Source organism: Varanus komodoensis, unplaced genomic scaffold (genome assembly GCF_004798865.1).
Source record: "Varanus komodoensis strain SLA01 unplaced genomic scaffold, ASM479886v1 scaffold12, whole genome shotgun sequence".
NCBI lineage: Eukaryota > Metazoa > Chordata > Lepidosauria > Squamata > Varanidae > Varanus > Varanus komodoensis.
Window position 1 is genome coordinate 3,257,979 of NW_025335349.1, and position 21,814 is coordinate 3,279,792.

General features: G+C 38.7%; 1 protein-coding gene across 4 annotated transcripts in view; it reads left to right on the forward strand.

Moving 5' to 3' along the window:
- The window catches only part of PHF3 (PHD finger protein 3), a 49,666-nt gene that overhangs the window by 23,531 nt on the left and 4,321 nt on the right, over positions 1–21,814 (forward strand). For all 4 annotated transcript variants that reach the window (XM_044421587.1, XM_044421590.1, XM_044421589.1 and 1 more), the window contains 10 exons: positions 10,097–10,412; positions 11,700–11,886; positions 13,114–13,267; positions 13,343–13,499; positions 14,847–14,963; positions 16,387–16,518; positions 17,409–17,544; positions 17,895–18,093; positions 20,247–20,394; positions 21,099–21,188. In XM_044421587.1, coding sequence (XP_044277522.1) covers positions 10,097–10,412; positions 11,700–11,886; positions 13,114–13,267; positions 13,343–13,499; positions 14,847–14,963; positions 16,387–16,518; positions 17,409–17,544; positions 17,895–18,093; positions 20,247–20,394; positions 21,099–21,188 — 1,636 coding nt within the window. The remainder of the gene's footprint in view (positions 1–10,096; positions 10,413–11,699; positions 11,887–13,113; positions 13,268–13,342; positions 13,500–14,846; positions 14,964–16,386; positions 16,519–17,408; positions 17,545–17,894; positions 18,094–20,246; positions 20,395–21,098; positions 21,189–21,814) is intronic.

Sequence of the window (21,814 nt, forward strand, 5' to 3'; positions counted from 1 at the left end):
TTCTTTCAACTTTTCTGCAATCCAAAATATGCTTCTCATGTCTAGGGCCCAGACTATCTTTTTCAAATGAAACACAAAAAGACTTTTTAAACTAATTTTAATATCTGCCATATTGCATGTTGACTTCAGAAAAAATGTCCCATAGCTACAGTGTAGAAAAGCAAAAGAGTAAACAAAATGGTCTTAGACTGTAACTAAAGAAGCTTGCTTACACCAATGAAAGAGTCTGACAGAATGAAAGGTTACTATGCAGTAGTTTCTACAGTGTTCTGTGGAATGCACTTCCTCATAGTATGCATCAGATCGTAGCCTAGAAAACCAAACAAGAAGGAAGAGTTCTTAGTTCTATAGCTCTTGCAAAAGACAATGCAAGCCAATGGTCACCCTTAATTGGCAGTTGTGGGAACTGCACCCACAAAAGTCTGCGAGTCCCAACTATTTCTATACTGACCTTACAGATCATAAATGGTCTTTTTTGGGGGGTAATAACCATGGTATTTGCTTTGCAGAACTATGTACTCTATGGTTGGATAGGGCTACTGGGGAAAAATAATTATCTTCTAATGTTCTAAATTGATTGAGTTCTAATTAATATGCTTAGCTTATATTAATTAAAAGTTTTAAAAAGTGTACTGTAATAATGTCACATGCTTTAGAATAGCATTTTTCAATCCAGGTCTTGTCAGGTACTTTCTCCTACAATTTGTGGCATCCCCAGTGAGCATGTCCAGTGTCAGGGAAGATAGGAGTTGTAGCCCAGAACATCTGAAGTGGGTCATTTCAGGGAAGTCTGCTATATAAATATCCTAGTATTTTTGTTTCTCTTGTAGTGAAACATAGCTGAACTAAAATCTTTGATTCAAGACAAAAAGTCTAAACTTATATTTGGAAAAAAGTGCACTTAATGTGATTTTAAAATCTTATATTCAAAGCAGTGTTAAATGTTACCTGAAAATCATTTTATTGGAACACTTGTATATATTTTAAAATATAATGACTCAATAGCATAAACTTCATTGTATTATTTTAAGAACTGTTGTGGAAGTGCAGCAAGACTGAATATTCCTAGAGATCTGTGCATGAGATAAATTTCCCCTTAGAGGTAGTCACTGGATTTTTTTTTAAAATGAATATTTTCAAAATTCTAAGTCTTTATAGTCAGTTATGTTAATAATTCTATTGCTTTTGTGTTTTGTACATAGATTCTCCAAATTACTGCATGCAAATTTAAAACCTAATTCTGCGCAAGAAAGTTTTATTTTAATATAGAAATAGGATGCTAATCATTTCTATAATTAAAAACATCGAATGATCTCTTTTGTAGATCTTTGAGACCTGGTTCACATGTAATGACAAACTATGGTTTAATTAATTATGCTTTACTAAATCATGGGTGCTTGTTAATGTGCCAACCCAAAAGTACAGATTTATGGGTTGTAAAAAAGATGAGCGAATAAGTACAACTGAATAATCAACCTATTTCCCTCTGATTCTCTTGTGTTCCTCTAGGACTGGAGCTTAGATGGAGAAAAAGGAGGTTGAGTGTTGAGCTGTGGGGAAGTAAGCTGTGGGTGGGAAGAGAGGGTTTAGCTTTCTTCATCAGCAGATCCCTTTTTGTTTTTAAACTTGGGCCCAACCACTCTTTAAATGTAAAGATTGGGATTGGTTCACAACAATATAAAGAGGTATTTCACAACATTTCTCATTTTATCTAAAACCTTTTGTCCTTTAATGAATGAAATATTTCCAGGCACTTAGTGGAACTCAAGTGGAACAAAGCTGCTGCTTCTTAACAACTGACAGAAATAATACCTCAATTTACTACCTTTTATAATATGTTCTTGACAATCTTAGAATAAATAATCTTCTGACTTCATAATGTAAAAATCATCTGTTTTTACCAACATAATTTGTAGACCTCTCACCCCAACTAGTTTGGAATCTAATAAACAGAAATGATTTCTGAATGTTAAAAAAATAAGCTGGTATTTAAGCATGGTGGGGAGACATAAGGGCAAAATTGAAACCTGGTTTCCAGGTACCTCTGATGAACATGTATGGGCATTTCATAAAGGAGTTTACCTTCTCTTAATTGTTGAGTGTTATGTGTGTGGAATAGGGAGACATTCAAATAGGACTTGTGAAACAATTTGTGTGGATTTCATTTGTTAAGCAAAATTCAAGATTGCTTTAAGAAGGGGCACTGAGATGTTCTTACAGTGAAGCGTCTGTGTGTAGCTCAGGGATCTTTGATGTGCCTCAAATTTGAATGGGAAAAAAACTGGCATATTTTCTTTGAAATTTGCTTGCAACTCTTGACACTGTTTTAATTATCTCTTGTGCCATCTATAATTTGATCATTCCTTTTTTTTAAAAAAAAAAAGGAACATGAGATATATGGGGCTGTATCCTGTATTGCTCCCACACTAGCGCAACAGGAACTAGCGTTTCCTGAAACAACCAGAAGTGAGCAGCAGTGCTAGTCTTCAGCAGAGCTTACAGCTTCTCTGATTATTTCAGTGTTCTTTTCAGGAACCACGAGTTCTGTTGCACCACCGGTCCATTCCAGTAGCATAATAGGACTAGCAGAGGCATGCCAGCAGTATAGAATATGGCCCATGATTTATAGACCATCACATATTAACTATGGGTTTTAGAAAAAATGCATTAAGAACACGTTTTGCACTTGTAGTAAAAATATGGCGCTTTAAAAAAAAAGAAACCTGTATGTTTTAGGTTTCCCTTCAGTTTCCATCCTAATCTGAAATGTTAGTATTGTATTGTGGCTTTCAGTGGCTGATTAAAAATGCGACTAAACTAATACAGTTTTTCTGCTGGAAGAACTGCTTTTGTCTGGAATCAGGAGGGGATGGGCCAAGCAGCCCTAGCAACATTCTCCACATGTGCTCCATTTGGACTGGGGGAGCTCCCAGAGTTTCATTTTCAGGGGGCTGCAGGAAATGGATGGGGAAGCTGTTGATCCCCCCCCCCATCTCATGCTAATGATATGAAATAACTTCGCATGGTTAAAGTATAGCAGGGTTACGTTGCTGCCCCAGTCTCAAGGCAGTGGGCATTGAGTGAGTGAAGCCCTGAAGGGGGAAGCTGGCTGTGTGCATGGAGGAGGCCTGTGCAGCTGGGCCTCCCAGGGTGGTGCACTCCCCTTCCTGACCTGCATTAAATGTGCAGTGTTCAGAGGCAAGTCCTAGCAGCTGGTTTCCCTGCCCATTAACCTTGTGGAACCTCTTGATGTGCAGATGATGTTTAAGTCAAGATAGGTTTAAAAAGAAGGGATATACTTAGATAAAGTATTTTGTCATAATAAATACATTAGAACAAATATTCTTATAGCAGTGCAGATATGAATGTTAGACACTTTATCAGAACCAGACTAAAAGCTCCATCCTATTCATACAGTACTTGTATAGAAAGGTTGGGTGCACTTTGGTCCCATTGAAATTAACATGAGAAAGTAGTCAAAGGTTATGTTCCATTGATTTCAGTGGGACCTAATTGCAATTAAGCAAGCCTGGAACCATACAATGTATTATCTATCAGGCATTCAGATTTCAGAATTACCATTGTGACTGGCTCATTATTGGAACAGCAGTTACAGAAAGCAGTATATGCTAGGCAAAGGTGATATATATGGAAAACTCAACTGGCTTTATTTTTTGATTTGATTTGTTACCACTGTAGCACCACCTCTCTGTCAAAAATGGCATTTAAGGCAGCGTACAACACTAATAAAAACTTGTTTAACACAATGAATAAAAACACCATCTTGCGCAAACAATTAATTGACAAGGCTGAGAAAAGCTGTGTAACTCCCAGTATAGTCTTCATTCTGTAAATAATAAATCAGTGCTACTAGTTGTATTATATAGATGTCCAAAATACAGCTATCATAAAATTTCAGTAGTTGTAGAATTGCTCACTTTTGTCATATGTTAAGCATATTGATAAGAAAATGGATAATCAAATCACAAATATCAGAGTAGCAATAGACATCTGAAAAAAATGGTTAGTTTCTTTAAATTCGCTTCCACTAAATGAGTTTTTGTGCAACAGGGTTGCTGGAAGCACACTTATCTGTTGCCTCATTGCTGCGGTAGCCCACACAGCCTCCCAAATGCTGCAGAGAGTATTGGGGACACTGCTGAATGGGGTAGGCTGTGTTGGGAGGGCACGTGGGATCTCTCCAAATAGAGGGGGAGGCAGTTTCCATTAACAGAAAGGCTGTTGTGGGGAGGAGAAAACAAGGAAGTTCACTTCCATCAAACTTCCCTAAGTCTGTATTCAGCCCTACAAAGTATGTCAGTAAGGTTAAAATCTGCATTTAAAAAGTTGCAAATATAGAAATTACATATAGTTAAACCCTTTATTAATAGATATGTACACTATATGTATTTTGGTATTTAGCTGCCAGTGTGCCTTTCCAGTGTATTTTTATACAGAACAGTGTAGCATTTGGGAAAAAATCAGTGGAAATTATAATTATCAAATATGTGCTTTACTACTAGTCTGAACTCATGTTTGATAACTTTATTTTTATTAAAGTGAAAAAGTACATCCAAATGAAAATGTTGGAGTTTCCAGAGCAATATGTGACTAACAGATATATTCTCTATTAGTCTATATATAGTTTTCTTGTAAAGCCTTTCTCAATGTTTATATGTTTCTTTAACTGAGCACTGCAAATTATTCTTCCATTTAGTATTTAGTATGAGGTTCAAGTTGTTCTGATTATAATATTCTACAACTATACCCTGATCATGGACTTTGTTGCGGGAACACACCAGCTTCCTCACTTCATCTGTGTATAACATAATGGATTGGCAGTTAATACTGTTTTCATATTGTTAGCTACAGATAATTCAGATGTTGGTACAGTTGTTTCTCTCTGTTTTCATGTGATTTTGAAATTAGCTTCTCACTATGCCTATATAAACAATGTGTTTTTCTAGACATAAGCCAGGGTAATTAAAGGTGCACAAAATGTATTAATGTATGTTCACCAATTAGAAAAATATGCATTTCATACAGGCACGCCTAGACGTGTTAAAGAGTATTAGAAAATGACTCCAATAGGATTGTGTGTTCAAACAGTCAGTTGACTGTTGTCCTCACAGATGGATGTTCGCATATCTGCTTGCCATAAAAAATGGGAAAAATAATGAAACAATACTTTAATGTGTTTGCATGCACATGTGCATAATGTAAAAATATAGCTCATGGATATACTGTTATGTGATAAATGAATAATGTTTTGTATTATAACCAATCTGGGCAGCTGGCTTGATTCTTTGAATCTTAATGCTGTATGTTTTCAATAAAGTGAACTTGGACTTGTGTATTTCTTTTTAGGGACTCATCTAGCAGAGGGTTTCCACCTACCCAGCAAAACATTTTAGTTTGCCAGTGTTTCACCTGAGAGATGGTTTATTTGAAAAAGATAGTCTGGATATTGAATTGATCTGTTTAAAGGTAGTACTTTGAGTATTGGATTGCAGCATGTCAAATGGAAATTTGGGTGTACAAAAGGACTCCATAATCCAACATGTTTATTTCTGTACTTGTGCTTATAGCAGGCATTCACTTTGCTTGTCTTACTGCATTCAGAACTTTTATTGAATGAAGCTTAAGAGCACCAATGTGTATAATTGGCGCTTTGCTGCATCATGATGGTTTCGGTTGAAAGCCTATTAAAAGTATTTAATACTACCCTCATGATTAATATTTTAAAACAGTTTTCTTTTCTTTCTGTTGCAGTTGTACATCTTCTAATCCAGTCTTACAACATGGCTAATACGCTTGGACATCAAACTATGAAGCAGACCTCAGCCAGAACTTTTAGTGTTAGTGGGCCAGGATATTGAGTACTACTGCAGTTACATACACCTACAAAAACTATGAGAGAGAGATTTCTTTGGTTTTTTAAACCTTCAGCCATTCCTGAATGACACGTATAGACATTTGTCACACCTTCCACATTTTTTTAACTAACATTCCTTAGCAGCAACTCCACATTTTCACTAGCTGAATTTCAACCATAATGCCATTATCCTCAAAACATCTTCCTCTGATGGAGAGGTTTTGTTACAATTTTAGAAAAGCAAATTGAGAGGCATGGGTGGTATCTGGTTCTGCTATTGTCATAGAAAATAGTACTTGGTAGCACAGTTAGAATGTACCTGTGCTACTGACCCAGATGGGCTGACTTTCCCATTTGGAAAATGGTAATTTTGGGTAGTTTCTTGGATTGCACTAGTATGTTCTACTTTCCAGTTATGCTAGTGGCCCTTCTTCCAAATGGTTTAAAGCCATTTGATTGTGGCTTTCCGTTTTCTTTCAGAGAAAACACTTTCTTTTTTATTTTTTTTAAGTTCCATGTTCGGCATACCTGACTTCACCCTTCATTACATTCAGAATGTGTTGATCACGTTAGCAAAAAATTAAAATAGCCAGTGTTTTTCTGATACAGTGAAGTGAGGGTTTCATTCAGGTGTGCCTGTCTGATGGCTAAGTAGATCCCCTCTTCCTGCTTCCTTTGTGCCCCCCCAGGCCCCAGGCCCTAGGCCCCAGCCCCCAGGCTTGCTCTGGAGATTTATGGGAGTTGCTGGAGCATGTCTAGCAGGCATGCTGCATAGAATTCTGTAGTGCCTTTATGCAGATCCAGTGTAGTCTAAGCAGAGTTACATAAACAGGTATCTCCATCCCACAGAATTGTGTTCCATTGAGTATACCTGGTTTAATCAGGTTGTATGTTAACATAGTATCCATGTGTGGGTTACAGGGCAGGATTTTTCAATAATAATTGAAGCCATAAATTTGCTCACTAAATCAATGAATGTTTATGGATTAGCTCATAATGAGTTGAATCCAGACTTAGTCATACATCAAGTAGATTCTCTGGAGTTAATGGTAGTTAAAATAGTAATTTAATTTATAGCATTTTTAATGTTAATAAATGATGGTCCTATAAATGTAATTTATTTAGAAACAAAATAGTCCTTGTTGCAGATAGGTTTTTTTCAATTAATGTTGGATCAGAAATCAATTCTTAATGCAAACTCTTTATATAAGCATGCTGTAGTATGTTATTCTAATTGTAAAATGATTTTGTTAAAAGTGGCAACCTCATGGGTGTGTATACATTTGCAATGCTTATGTATTTGTGAAGAATTCAACAAATGACTAATTTACATTGGACTGTGGGGATCACTGACCAAAGCCATGTACAGATCAGTTAGTTCTAGAATGATCTTGATGCAGTCCTGGTTAGAATTTGTTTTTTTCCTACAATCAGTGAAATACAAATGATAACCATAAGAAGTCCCATTTTCCTATTATTCTAGTTTTTGGCTGTGGCAAAATCCTTGCTGGAATGATAGACAGAGAATGCACCTCAGACTTGCTCTTGAAAGGTTATGAAGTGTTGACTTAAAAAAATAACTGGCTGAATCAAAATGGCAACTGCTATCCCTGAAAGAAAGATCAGCTGTTGCTGCCTTTTGCTTAGGACAGGGAACAGTGTGTCTCTATCAGTCATCACGCTCAAGCATTCAGCATTGCTGCAAAACAAATTTAATATCTTTTGAGTGTGTAATCATCTAAAGAAACGGGACAAAAGCTCTACATTTTTGGCATTATCAAACATTCTTTTTAATAAAATAGTTGTTAATATTTCAAGAATATAAACTTTATTCTTGATCCAAACCATATTAACCATAATCTAATACCCAGACAGGCAGGAGACATTTTGCAAATTTTACTTTCAAGGACTGCCTCTCTATTTGAGTATGGGTTCCTGCTGTGCAAGTACTGCACTACATAATTATCAGAGATGCATGATCAGTTATGGTTTGCCTTTTCTTATTTTTCTGCCAATTTCTAATTTGTAATTATACAAATACCTACATAAAACAGTTTCTGATTTTTATTTCATGTGCTTACCCCAGCTTTTAGACATTATTTCCAATGTTTAACATCTTCATAAACCAAATAAAAATTCATCTTTCACACCAGTTCTTAATATATCACTATTCTCCATTGACCAGTCCACTATATTGCAGACTGAACATTAGTAGTTTAACATTTTAATAGACTTGCCAGATGTATTTTATGTTGTCATTTAAGAAGGTTGCAATCATTTGGAGGATATTGAAACATAATTCTCTGGAATGCTGTTCTTTTGGCATAAAACTTCATGATCATTCCTTCTTCAGGAAAGATCGGTCATATACTGCAAGTTATTCTGATTATCCCAGGAAGTGTGACAGATGCTATAACAATACTTGGCAGTGAACTCAGCTGTTATCAAGTTTATTACTCAATAATGGCTCACATCTAGCACTGCCTGCTCATAGTATACTTCTGTTTCTGCAGTGCTCACTTCCTCTCTTCTCCCATCATTGCCATCTCCCAAAGTGCCTCTAAATCTGCTCCAGAGGGTTCCTCAATTCTTAGTGGATGGGATGGCTGTATGGGAACTGCAGAATGGATAGGGAATTTACCCCTCTGGAAGATCCTAGTCTGTCAGTGGACAGGCACTGTCAATGTGTAGGAATGGGATTGGGGTGGATATAATACCTTTTCTATTCCTATCATGCTCTAGCTTTAATATTCAAGACTGGGAGAGCTGAAAAACGTATATGTCTGAGCAAGTGGCTGGAATGTACTTCCTTCTGAATTAAATATAAACAAATTGTTAATGCAGCATTAACACATACAGCTGGTTATTAGAAGGCAACAGGCCAATGCTGGCACAAAGCCTACAGAATTAAACTCATTTTCATACATGATTAGTGTGTGTGTGTTCTTACTAGTTTCCTCCTCATTGTTTACAAAATGTCTGTCATACTTTCAGACAGCGTGCGCTATGTGTGGGTGGAAGAATGTAAGGTTTAAGTCAGATATTGATGCTCTTGTGCCTTAATGCTAAAAATTGCATCATGTCCATCCATATTACAATTATTATATGTAGTTGCTTGAAACTGCATGTAATGACAGACTTGTAAAACTGTTGTCTTGGTGAACTCTTGGCAGAAGGATTTCACCTTCACATTTGTTTTAGCATAATCAAATATTAAAGCTTGCAAATCTTAAGGACAGATTTACTTGCAAGCTTGTGAAAAATGTTATTCAAGCTAATATGGAACACCTTTAAAGTTAATTGGTGTTTTCTACTATGGATTTTAGTTCTGGTGTTGTAGACAGCTTGATTTTCTAAGTTCCAGTCGGTGGTTGACAAAGTAGATAGAATACTTTGGATAGAAAAAGTCAACAGAAGTCTATCCTTAGATTTTGCCCAGGTGTTTTGTTTGTTTTCTAAAATTTTATATCATAGAAACAGAGTGAGTCAGAAGGGGCCTCCTGGGCCATCTACCCTGATGCCCAGCTCCAGTCAGCTCTGCTCATGACATGCCTACCATGTGCCTCCAGTCAAACTCAAAAAGGGTAGTTGATTAACAGATTGGTATTTCCCCACCTGCTGCATGTTCAATACAATGTAAAGATTGTGGTTACTTTTTAGTCTAGTAAAGTGATTAAAGGGAAAAGTCTTGAAGATTAGGACCTTAGTGTTAGGTGACCTTAACATTCAAGATTTTGTAAATCTCAGATTTCCATTCAACCATTTTGAATATTTGAAGGATGTGAAAGGTGATGCCCAGTTATCAAAACTGAGTTTTCACTTGTGAATAGTTGGATGATCTAGGACAATTGTATAGGGCTTAAATTCCTCTGATAGGTTGTATCTTTTCTATACCGTAAGAGAATGAATCCTTCCAGGATACAAAGAGGCAACTGCATTTACCTTTTATTTCCTTTTGATGGATATATTTAAAATTAACTCTGTGTATTTCAAAGTAGAATGAATCAGTTTGATACCCAAACTTGCAGGGCTAGTGTAACAAAACCCCTGTTTGGTGTATATCCTTGGCATTTCATACCATGTTGTAAGGCTGGAGCAGTGGATGTAATCTTCAACTTGAAATTCCGTAAGCAGAGAGAAAGCTGTTCTATGAGAAAGATTAAGCTATGATCTTTTAATGGAAAAAAAAACTTGCATTGATGTATTTTCCCTTTGTTTCAGGTTCATGGTAGGCTGTGGTAGATGTGATGATTGGTTTCATGGTGACTGTGTTGGGTTGAGTCTCTCTCAAGCACGGCAGATGGGTGAAGAAGACAAGGAATATGTATGTGTGAAATGTTGTGCTGAAGAGGACAAAAAACCAGATATACTTGATCAAAGTATGCTGGATGCACAGGTGAAACTGGAAACAGCAAAAGAAGGCAGAACAATGGAATGTGAAAAGCCTGGAGTATCAAAGCAAACCCCTGTGTGTCCTCAAAATAAAACGAAGCAGGGAGAAGATTCAGTAAAGCACAAGGTCAAGATTTTTAAACGGGTAAGAAATGAACTATTCTTAACCATGTATAATTTGTATAGACTATAGTAGCTTGGTACTTATTTAGAATTGTCTGTTTTGAAGTGTTGATAGTCTACAAATCTTGTTTTAGTTTAAATGAGAACTGTTCAAAAGACTGAACTGATAAGTATGTGTCTTATTGGAATATGTCTCTTTGCTAGTGTTGATACCACTTCATCAGGTAGAAATGCACATTAATTTGGCAAACATGTTATCAAAGAAAAGTTTGTTGAGCAAATGGGCTAGTTAATGGGATCAAAGAGGCTACAAGCTTGTTTTAATCCCAAGCACATGCCAAGCACCATTTTCCTTATTACCCACCTGGGCATAGCTTGTTGCGTCATCCGAACCTGGGTGGCATGGCTTGTTTGAAGGAGAAACAACCCTCAGATAACTTTGGGCTAGTTTCCAGTGTTGTACTAGCACGTACCAGCTCCCCATTGTGCTAACATTAACTTCTGATAGTGCAATGAAGTTAGTGTATTTAGTCTTTGAGCACTGTCCGTTACTTTTTGCAGAGGTAACTTTAAAAACAAACTCCTCTTTGCGTATAATTTCTACCTCAGCTACACACTGTGAGTGAAATATTTGCCTTCCTTGTGGCAGTTATGGTTGCTTCTTATTAGATATATAAATCTTTTTTTAGTGTATGGTCCTTTGAAATACACAATTCACATGGAGATATGAGACCTGTTCTACCCTCAAGTCCCTCCTGCAGCTGCCATAGATGCTGCTGTTTAATGGCATGCTGGTTTATATTCCTCTTGTCCACTGAGGTTCTCACCAGTGCCCTTTCTCCAGATGTCCTTGCCAGCTGCAGGGCAGGGCAGAGAAAGTGATTTTCCTCAGTGGTGGGTCATTCTAGCTGGAATGCCCTCCCCAAGAAAATTTACCTGGCTTTCTTGTTACTATTTTTTAGATGCCAAGCAAAACTATGTCTGTTTTCCTAAGCTTTGGAGAACTGCTCATCTTAACTATTCTGTTTGGATTTTATTTTGTGTTGTTCTTTTCGCTTGTTGTATTAGTTTGTAAGCTTTGTTTTATTCTCTTCTTTTTATTGTATTTTTATTATTACTTTATTAGCTGCCTGGGAACATATATTGAACATATGCAAAATAAATAAAGCAATAATCCCTTAAGTGGAATGGTAACATGCATAATTTCCACTGCATAGCTTGTCTTGACTAAAACTTCACACTGTGAATTGTACTGTGTGAAAGAACTTTGATCATTGTTCTTTTTCTTGTTTATTAATGCTTGTTTCAGGAATCTGGTGATGGAAAATCTATATCCGAGTGCAAAGATTCTGAAATGAAAAAGGGGCAGCAAATTCCTGTTAGGAAAACAGGACAAATGGCTACAGTTCATTGCAGATCTACTGAAGACAAACATGAGAAAATAAATAGAGACAGTCTTAATGTCTCTTGTTCAAGTGAAAGTACAACAAAATCAGGTTGGTTAAAGTAAGGTATCTTTTTAAAAAGTAGTTTAAGGCGTAATATGTATCCATGGAATGAAATGCACTCATTTTATGGATTCCTGAGCTATTTTCTGTGTGGAAAGTGAATAATTGTTAACGTGCGGTCAGAATTGTAAACTGCAGAATTACAAGCAGTGGCTAGTCAGAGAGCTGCTGTCTTTGGTCTAGGGCAGGACTCCTCAAACCTTTTCAACGGGGCCAGTTGAAAGGTGGAGGCGGTGGGCACGGGCCGGTTAGGCGGGGGTGCCCACAGGCATGGGCTGGTGAGATGGCAGTGGCGGCGTGCATGTGGCGAGGCAGCAGCTTGCTTGCTCGGAGATGTCCAAGCGAGTCCAAAATGACCTCTGAGCAAGCAAGCCGCTGCCTCACTGTGCGCAGTGAGGCGGTGGTGGTGCTGGTGGGTGTGCACGCGGCGAGGCAGTGGCTTTTGCTCACCTGGCGATCATTTTCTCCGAGCGAGTCCAAAACGATCTCCAAGCTGGCACCTTGCTGCGCGCATGATGAAGCAAGCAGCAGCAAGCACGGGGAGTCCAAAACCTCTGAGGCAGTCCAGATAAATGGGCATGGCGGGCCCGATCTGACCTGCGGGCCGTAGTTTGAGGACCCATGCTCTAGGGGGTGCTACGCAAGCATGTGAACAGTGATTTTCATCTCCAAAACTACATACAACTTATTGGAGTTGTATCCCTGTGTTGAAAGTGGGCAAATTGCCTCCTTATTCCAGCATAAGGTTTTATCAACTAATTTTTCATTAAAGCACACTGTGAATATAATTTATCTATATTTATATTGCACCTATTTCCATCAAGGAGCCCAGGTTGGCTTTTATAGTCCACCTCATCTCTCCCTTTTGACCTCACAACAATTCTGTAAGTAGGTAAGCCTGAGAGCCATTATAGCTGGGATTGAAGCTTGCTTTCTTTGAAGTAAATAGCATGAGAGAAATTGAAGGATCAAAATGTTTCTTTTGCTGGCTATCCTGAAACCAGTTGAATCCAGGTAATGAAGGACTTGGTTTACTTGTTGCAATAAAACCTTGCACAGAACTTCTTGTTTCTTTGTTAAGAAAATCTGCTAATTCAAAATTACTTGCTCATTGTATATTCAGAGGAAATGTTGTATCAGTTCTTTCCTGCGAAATTTTGAAGTAAAGTTACAGAAGCTATCTAACAATGCTGCTTTGATGATATTTTAATGTAGGTGCCCAGGATAAACAGGAAGTCAAGAAAAAGAGAACAGAGAAAGGAGGAACAGCCAGTAGTGTTCACCCACCTGCTGCCTCTGCGTCCAAACCTTCTGCTGACCAGATAAGACAGAGTGTTAGGCAGTCACTTAAAGAAATCTTGGAAAAAAGGTATAGATGTTATACAAGTGAATGATATTATATGTTGTTAACAGAAAAATATCTACAATATATGTCTTGTTTCAGACTTGCAGATTCTACCCTGAAGATTTCAGAAGAAAGGGCAGCAAAAGTTGCAACTAAGATTGAAAAAGAACTCTTTTCCTTTTTTCGGGATACTGATTCTAAGTACAAGAATAAGTACAGAAGCTTGATATTCAATCTGAAAGATCCAAAAAACAAGGTATGTGGTGTCATCTGTTACCTGTGGACAGCATCCAGTGCTGCTCATGGCTGGTGGGACCTGCTGCTAGCACTTCCTAAAGCAACTTGAAAGAACTCAAAAGACTTGTTTCCAGACTGAGACAGGCCAGAGTAGCTCACAGAAAGTAGCTCAGTTGACCTGTCCTGTACTGAGATTAGTGCTTTTTCGTGTTTTGGCAGTTGATTTAAGAAGCAGTGTATCTTTGTTGCACTTTTGGTTGGTTCTGTGGACTCTATAGAATATTGGATACTGCTTATGTATCCTGGAATCTTTAAATAGTACTTATTTTCTTCCAGGAGCTAGCATGCTTTAATAATGGTGCTCATTGTTCATTTGTTCTATTTGTCCCCCTTTCCACTTAAACTTCCCCCACCCTAAGTCTATGACTTGGTTTGCACATAACAACCATTTATGAGATACTTAACCCATGAGTTGTTAGGGCTGTGCAGCTGTGAGCATGCATATGTGCTGCCTTCTGCCTGGTTGCTGCTGCAATTTTGGATTAGTTTCTGAACAACCCAGGAATGACCCATTTCTGGATTGTTGAATGTGATGTGTGAACCTGGAATTGAGGGTTGTGAAGAGCAACAACAGAGCATAACTTAAAATTCTTGGTTGTTCCTCCTTCAACAAGAATGTTTAACATGCAGTGGAGAATATGCACATGGTTAAAATATGAACATGTTTAAAATCAGTTCATTCTTTAGGTCCAATGTTTGGAGCACAAAGATGCTGTATCTCTGCTCAAAATAAACAAGTGAAAAAGAGTAATCAACACTCCTCCATGACCTTCATTTTTATGGGACTGTGGAGCAGGTTGAAATGTTCTTTTTTCAGTCAGTATTGTTAAAAAATGTAGCAGCATTGAAAACTCAGGGTTTTTAGACATATCTTTTTAGATAGTGTAAACATTTTTCAAAAGCAATAATGACAAGTACATTGAAACAAACTTTAATTCTAGCTTTACGGCAGAACACCTTAACTGAATCACCAAAGCCATTAATGTTGATTGTAGTATATATTAGTGTAGAATTTCTGTAGGACAGCTTTCCCCAACCAGTTGTCTACTGCAGGTTTTGGGCTACAACTCCCAGCATTCCTTTTAACTGGCCACACTAGGTGTGAATGATGGGAATTGGAGCCAGGACATCTGGAGAGCATGGGGTTTGGGAAGCCTCTGTACAGAAAATAGAGCAATTTTAGTGAAGTATGTACAAGTGGGATCGAAATATCTAGGCTAGAATTCTTGTTTTTATTGTATTTGCATTAAGAATCTTTAGGATGTTGGCTGATTATGTAATAATTGATAAACTGTTGTTCTTCCAGATACTATTTAAGAGAGTATTGAAAGGCGAAGTTGCTCCAGACCATCTCATACGAATGAGTCCAGAAGAATTGGCTTCCAAAGAATTAGCTGCATGGAGAAAAAGAGAAAACAGACATGTATGGCTTATCCATGAATACTTAATAGATTACCAATTTCCTGGTGGTAATTCATTCCAATTTCAGAGATGGAGTTATCTTCCACATCCTATGGAATGCTCTGTGGAATCTGAGCTTAAAATTTAGTCTTAGATTACAAAGAAACTAGGATTGTTTGATAAATGTTCCTACTGACTCAAGTTGTGGAATTTTGTATGTTAAACTGTAGTTTGTTCCCAAGTTAAACAACAACATTATCAGAGGTGAATCCATATTGCACTACTGGACTTTATTCAGAGTAACAGTATATGCAAATGAGGGAAAATTTGATGTGCTGAGTATCAAAAAAAGACACAAGAAGCTAACTTATATTGAGTCATCCTATCTAGACCAGTATTGCCCACACTAGCAAGCTGTGGTACCTTCTGCTTGCAAAGCGTATGCTGTGCCACTAAGCTTGCAGCCTCTCTCTCTCTAGCAAAAGGTTCTAGTTCTGCATCAAGGTAGTGGTTGTAGCTGGTGACCCATGACCACCTCCCAGTACTTTGCATTCTCTGAAGTCTAATGGCTTCTTTCTTCAAACATGAGCTGTTCTTTGTGAATTTTAAATGAGATTATGTTTTAAGCAAGCACAAATTTCTAAGTTTATCTAAACTGGCTTAAAACAAAAAGGGTTTAGAAAGTGAGATTTAATTGATCCAGATTTTTTCAATCATATGACTGCTGTGAGGTAGTGACAAGCAAGTATTACTTGTCTATCGGATTGCTCTTAGTTGATGGGAAAGCCTGTAGTAATGGCAGAGAGACCCTGGGAGAACGGGTGCGTATGTACCTGTGCGCTGTGTACACATAGTCATTTCTGATCCCTCTGCTTCTCCAGCTATTAGAGAAGGCCAGGCCAATGTGTGTTGGAAGCGGCTTCCTCTTTGCAGAGGTTACATCCTTTTAATTGTTGCCATATTGGAGGACTTTTCTCAGGCGAAAAAGTAATATTTGAATTTTGCCGGGTAGTGCTGTGCCTATGTGTGAGAGCTCTCCAAACTGTTGGAGAGCCGAGTTACCAGCAGCCAGCCACCTCCTTTCACGTCACGTGCAGCACAAACACAGGCTGCCGCTGGTGCAGTGAGCATGTGGGGCCTGTTTCCTGGTGAGTGCTGGACGTGCTCGCAAGGAACTTGAACTCACAACTGCGAGTGAGTTTAAGCAGATCAGACTTTGAGAAGCTGAGCCCAGGAAACCCATTGGGTTTCCAGCCCTAATAGAAATCCCCCCCCAGCCAACTGGTCATGCTAAATAAATAATGCAAAAGAAGAAATCCATTTTTCCTCTCTAACATGGTCTGTATTTCTTTATCTTAGGGTTTATCTCTTAAGGTATCTTCTGATGGCATTTTCTTAGGTTTTCAAACTGCTTAGCTAATCTGTTATATCTTATTACTTGATAGACAATTGAAATGATAGAAAAAGAGCAGAGAGAAGTTGAAAGACGGCCAATTACAAAAATTACTCACAAAGGAGAAATAGAAATTGAGAGTGAGACTCCAGTAAAGGAGCAAGAAGCAGCTATAGAAATTCAGGTAAAATTTAAACTTGTATATTTAAAATAAACAATGTATTGATTTTGCTAAGTAAGGAAAGCATTCTTTTTGCCTATTTTCAAAAATCTTCTGCTTGCAATTAGTTCAGCCCTCTGGCAAGAGTAATCAGTACCTTCCTTAGTAACCTGATGTATATGAAAGAAGACATGGGCTAAGGGGGAGAGAGAAAGAGCTGGCAGAAAGATAAACAGTAGTTCCCTGTTAATTTTAATGATAAGAGCTTGTTTATGCATGTAAATTACAATGTCATGTAATAGTGAGTGTGTATATGGACTGAATGAAGCATTAATTTTTCTAAACTTTTAATGTTCTGGGATGATACACAGTACAACTATGAGTGCAGTACTGACCTGCAGAACCTGAAGGTATTAAGACATGGAAGGTGAATCCTGATGCTGGCGTAGAGAGCATATTTGCTCTGCTGAATTCTGGTAGGCCAGCAGAAAGTTCAGAGAATAAATCTCCTGCCAGCAGTGTTTTCACCAGGGGTCAAAATAGAACATTCCAGGACTAGAGACGTGGCAAGCTTGAATCCACTGGTATCAAGTCATCTTGTCTCCCCATGATGCCCCAGATCTGGATATGTACATCAGCCTGAAGTTGGTGTAGGCATTTCTCCTGAAACCTGTGGGATGCAATGGGGATAACAGAACTGCTGGAAATGAAGGAAATGCTAATACCACTCCCTTTATTTGTCCTGGCTGGGGTGAGCCAGCAGAGCTTTGGAAGTGATGAAAAATCTCCCACTCCCCACACCCTACACAACTTCGGTTACTTACCATGCTATAATTTGTCACTGCTTAGTTTTTGTAAAATGCAGCATTTTTAATACAACAGTATCAACAAATTATCTGTCTCCTTATGTGCAGGAACCTACTTCACTTAAAATGCTGGAGAAGATAGAAGAGACTGAAAAAGATAAAGAAATTGATGAATCGGCCAATCCTGATACAACAAGTCAACATAAAAACCATTTATTTGACCTTAACTGTAAAATCTGCATAGGTAATACTAACTAGCTTGTACTGAAATTACTGCTTGCCTCATCCTCTTCCCCTACTACATACTGAACTCCTGACGGATAACATTTTTCATAATATTAGTGAGAAAACAAATGGGAGCTTCTTAGTAGGATGAACCATAAAATGATAGTTTCTTTAATAAGTATCTAGAAGTGGTTGAGTGTCTTTAGATTATAGCAATAGCCTGTGCTTCCTTTTTAATGTTAGCCAACATTTTAAACACCATGTCAAGAATTGTTGTTTAATAGCATGATCAGATTTTTTTTTTTTTTGGTCATGAGAGTGATAACTGGTGAGTGCTTTAGTAAAGTTTTTCTAACTTGCCCTTTCAAGGTCGAATGGCGCCTCCTAGTGATGACCTTTCTGGGAAAAATGTCAAAGTTTCAGTTGGAGTTGCCCGTAAACCATCAGACAATGAAGCTGAAAGCATAGCAGATGCACTTTCTTCAACAACAAGCATTTTAGCTTCAGAATTACTAGAGGATGATAGTGAGTTGACAAATCCAGCACTGGTCTCTGCTTCAAGCTCTAGGTAATGGTTTTTGTTTGCCACTTGTCTCAAAGTATTATGCCTCCTGTACTAGCTAATATCATGTGTGAATTAAATACCAAATTGAATTGCATTGTTTAAAATAAGGTGCTGAATTCCCTTGGCAGGAAGGTTGCATTCTATAGATAAGGATAAGGAGTAAAATGTTTCAAACAGAAGTGTAAATTGAAAACTGCTCAGATTTTCAGAAAGACCTGAATGTGTGACTCTGTTGTATGAAAATTCACTAAGTGATACTTCATGTAAGAGTTACCATATCAAAATCTTAATTTCTTTTGTGGATGGGATGCTCCTTGTGCCTCCAAAACAAATGTATAGATGAGTTTCTTATGGGGAACAACATATACAAATGCACCATTGAAATTCATGCTTCTGGTCATTGTAATGTATGTTTGGGGTGTGAATTAGCGCCTGTGATACATGCACCACACATCTGAAATGCCCTTATTTTCTGTGATGACTGAATAATAATTAATTTCAGCAGCAGAGGTCCTCCTCCGGGAACCTTCTTTGAAAGAGGTTAGGAGACAGAGTACTCGAAGGAGAGCTTTCTCTGCGGTGGCGCCCCGACTATGGAATGCGCTCCCTAGAGAGGTCCACCTGGCACCATCATTATATGCTTTTTGGCGCCAGGTCAATACCTTTTTATTTAACCAATATTTTAAAGTTAATTAATTTTAATGGTATATTTATTCATTTAATTCATTTAAACCATGTTATTTTATACTCAGTCGTGGTGTAGTCAATTTATTTGTTTAGGACTGGATACTTTATTTGGGGTTTTAATGTCTGTAAACTACCCAGAGAGCCCTCTGGGCTATTGGGGTGGTATATAAATGCAATAAATAAATAAAATAAATAGTGTGGTAGGATTACTGTTAGGGTTGCAGAAGCGTTAACATAGAACTGCTGACTGTGTGGTCTCCAAGGCTCTTGTCTTAGTAAGTTGCCCTTCTGCTTGCAGTAACATCTGTGAGATGGCCTAGCCCTCAGACATGGTCCATTCTTATTAATGCACAGAGACAAAGTGGACTGAAATACAGACATTTCCTTTCCCCTGAAACTGGTGTCTCCTTTCTACATTCACCAAAGCATTGCCCTCCTAGTCCTCTTCTCTAACCTGCCCATGCCTTTGGAATCCTCCCTACATGATCGCGAGGTACTGGTTTCTTATCTGAACTGCACTGGGGGCTTCAGACAAACATGGCACTGTTTCTTTGCTGTGAGGATCCGGAGAAGGAAAGCCAGACTCTGTGCAGTACTTGCCTTCTGGTTCTCTCTGGATAGCTCCTTGTCTTACTACCTGGCTAAACTCCCTGCCCTGCTCCACCCCCACAATTATCTTACCTCATTCCACATAGCTGTTTGCGACATCTAACAGTGTGGGTAGTTATGGTGGTAGACCTTTGTCAGGCTGCTGCATGATCCCAGCCACCTCCTTTGATTCAGCATTCCCAGTAGTATATCCTGGCCAGGAGGGACACCTCCTTTAAAAGGGTTCTGATCTGCTTTCTGGCTTTTTAGCACTTGCCCATCTCTGATAAATGATCTTACTACTCTGCCCACTTGTGGGACTGCTAAGCGATCAGGTCAAAGAGAAATAGGTTGTCTGCCTTTAACTGTAGGTCATCTGGTCAGATGTTCAAAACCCACCATCCTAACCTTGCCATAGGGATTATTTTGCAGCTGCTTAAACTTTGCTTCCCCTTTTATAGCCACTGTGTTGGTTGGAAGTTTGAATTGTGTGGGAAGGTGGGAGCCATGCCACACTGCACATGTGGTCAGAGGATGGGAAGGGAAATGGGGGAGCTGCCAAAGTAACTTTCTAGCTTAGAAGAATCCTGGGTTAGGGTCTGGCAAACCCATGCATCTGACTGCACAAATGACCAGAAGTACCCTTATAAGGAAGACCCTATCTTAGTTTGCTTTTCTTCAGTATTATCGTTTTTCATTATTCTTCTGCTGCTGGCTCATTGGTGTTAAAACAAAAGCAAACACCTTGAAATTGCTACTAATCTTTCACATATTTCTTTTAATGTGGAATGTTCCAGCAGCTGTTTCCTGCTGTCCCCACCCCCAATTTCATAGGATGGATAGCTTGTAGACATTACTTTTTGCACACTCTCATTCTTCAGATCAGAAACACCTGGCACTGTTGAAAGTGAAACACTATTTCTGGCTCGTCTGAACTTCATTTGGAAGGGCTTAATCAACATGCCATCTGTTGCAAAGTTTGTTATCAAGGCTTACCCGATCTCTGGCTCTTTTGAAAGTTTGACAGAGGTAATGTACTCAATTGCATTATCACCTTTTCTTGAAAATGTCTCTGTATTTTCTTTTCAGCAAGGACGTTAAATCTTTGGCATATATTAGTGTAAAAACTGCCAAGAAGTGCTCCAGACCTAGAAAGGTCTGGAGTTTGGACCAAGCTGTTGCTTGATACCACCTTCCCAAAGCCTGGGCATGATGACTAGAAACATCTCTTAATGGTCTGATGCCATTCAGAAGTGTTGCCCTACAATTCCCATCACCCTCAGTCAGCTCAGCCATTGGTCGCACTGGTTGGGGATGCTGAGAGTGGTAGTTCAGCACATCTGGAGGGCACCGGATTGGCTGCTTTAATAGATGCTTCCAGTTGTCATATTTAGTCTTGTTTAATTTCCTGCTGTATCTTCTAGTTACCATCTAGTACTTTAGGATGGTAACTAGAAGATAGAGCAGGGAATTAAACCCTAATCTTAATCCTATGTTTCCTGCACCTTTTGATGGCCTTTTTGCTCACTGGCCCATTTGGTATAATTTTGTAAAATGCTGTGCATTGAGAAGAATGGAAAGGAATCTACTATTAGTTCTGATTTAGTTGTAAAATTGTTATGTCCATAAAATAACCTCTGTAATGTCTTTAAGATGTTTATATATATATATAGTAATCATTGTAAGAGTGACTGTTGTTTTACAGTAGAGACATAATCTTTTTTTCCTCATAGGATTTGCCAGATAGCATCCAAGTAGGTGGCAGGATATCACCTCAGACCGTGTGGGAATATGTCGACAAAATAAAAGCTTCAGGGACAAAGGTGAAACAGATTTATTATTCTTGAAGTAAAGTGTTCATTAATGTTTTCCTATATTTAAAATGTTCTTTGCTGCTGCTGCTGCTGCTCCTCCTGATCCTCCTCCTCCTACTACTAACATTTCTGAGTGCTCCCGTGGAGATGTTTTCTCTGGTTTTAGGGAGAGAGCTTCTAGTCTGCAGGCCTTCACTGTAGGACCCATGCCTGTGGCCCACTGGCACAAAAGCTTCACTGGCAGCTTGCAAATCTGAGACAGTGAAGCTGGAGGAGCTGCAAATCGTGTGCTTCCCCCTTCTCCTGCCAAGAGGAACTGCTGCTGCCATGCTTTCTCCCTTTATGGGAAGTGGGGTCTCCTTGGAGAACACTTGAAGTACAGGCAGTCTCCAGAGACACCCCTGCAGATCCTAATTCTGAGGAAGAACCCCTCAGGGCCAGGCATTTGCATGTGGCTGACTTTCTAAAAAACCACTGGCTTTTGCTCTTCTGGTGGGCAGGGAAGAAGGCGATAAATTGAACAAGGGGTGAAGGGAGGACAGAGAGGAACGTTGGCTTGGGGGCAGGTGGAAAGGCACGGGAAAAGAGACAGATGTGGAGGTTGGGGGAGGGGGGAAGCAGATGCGGGTGATGGG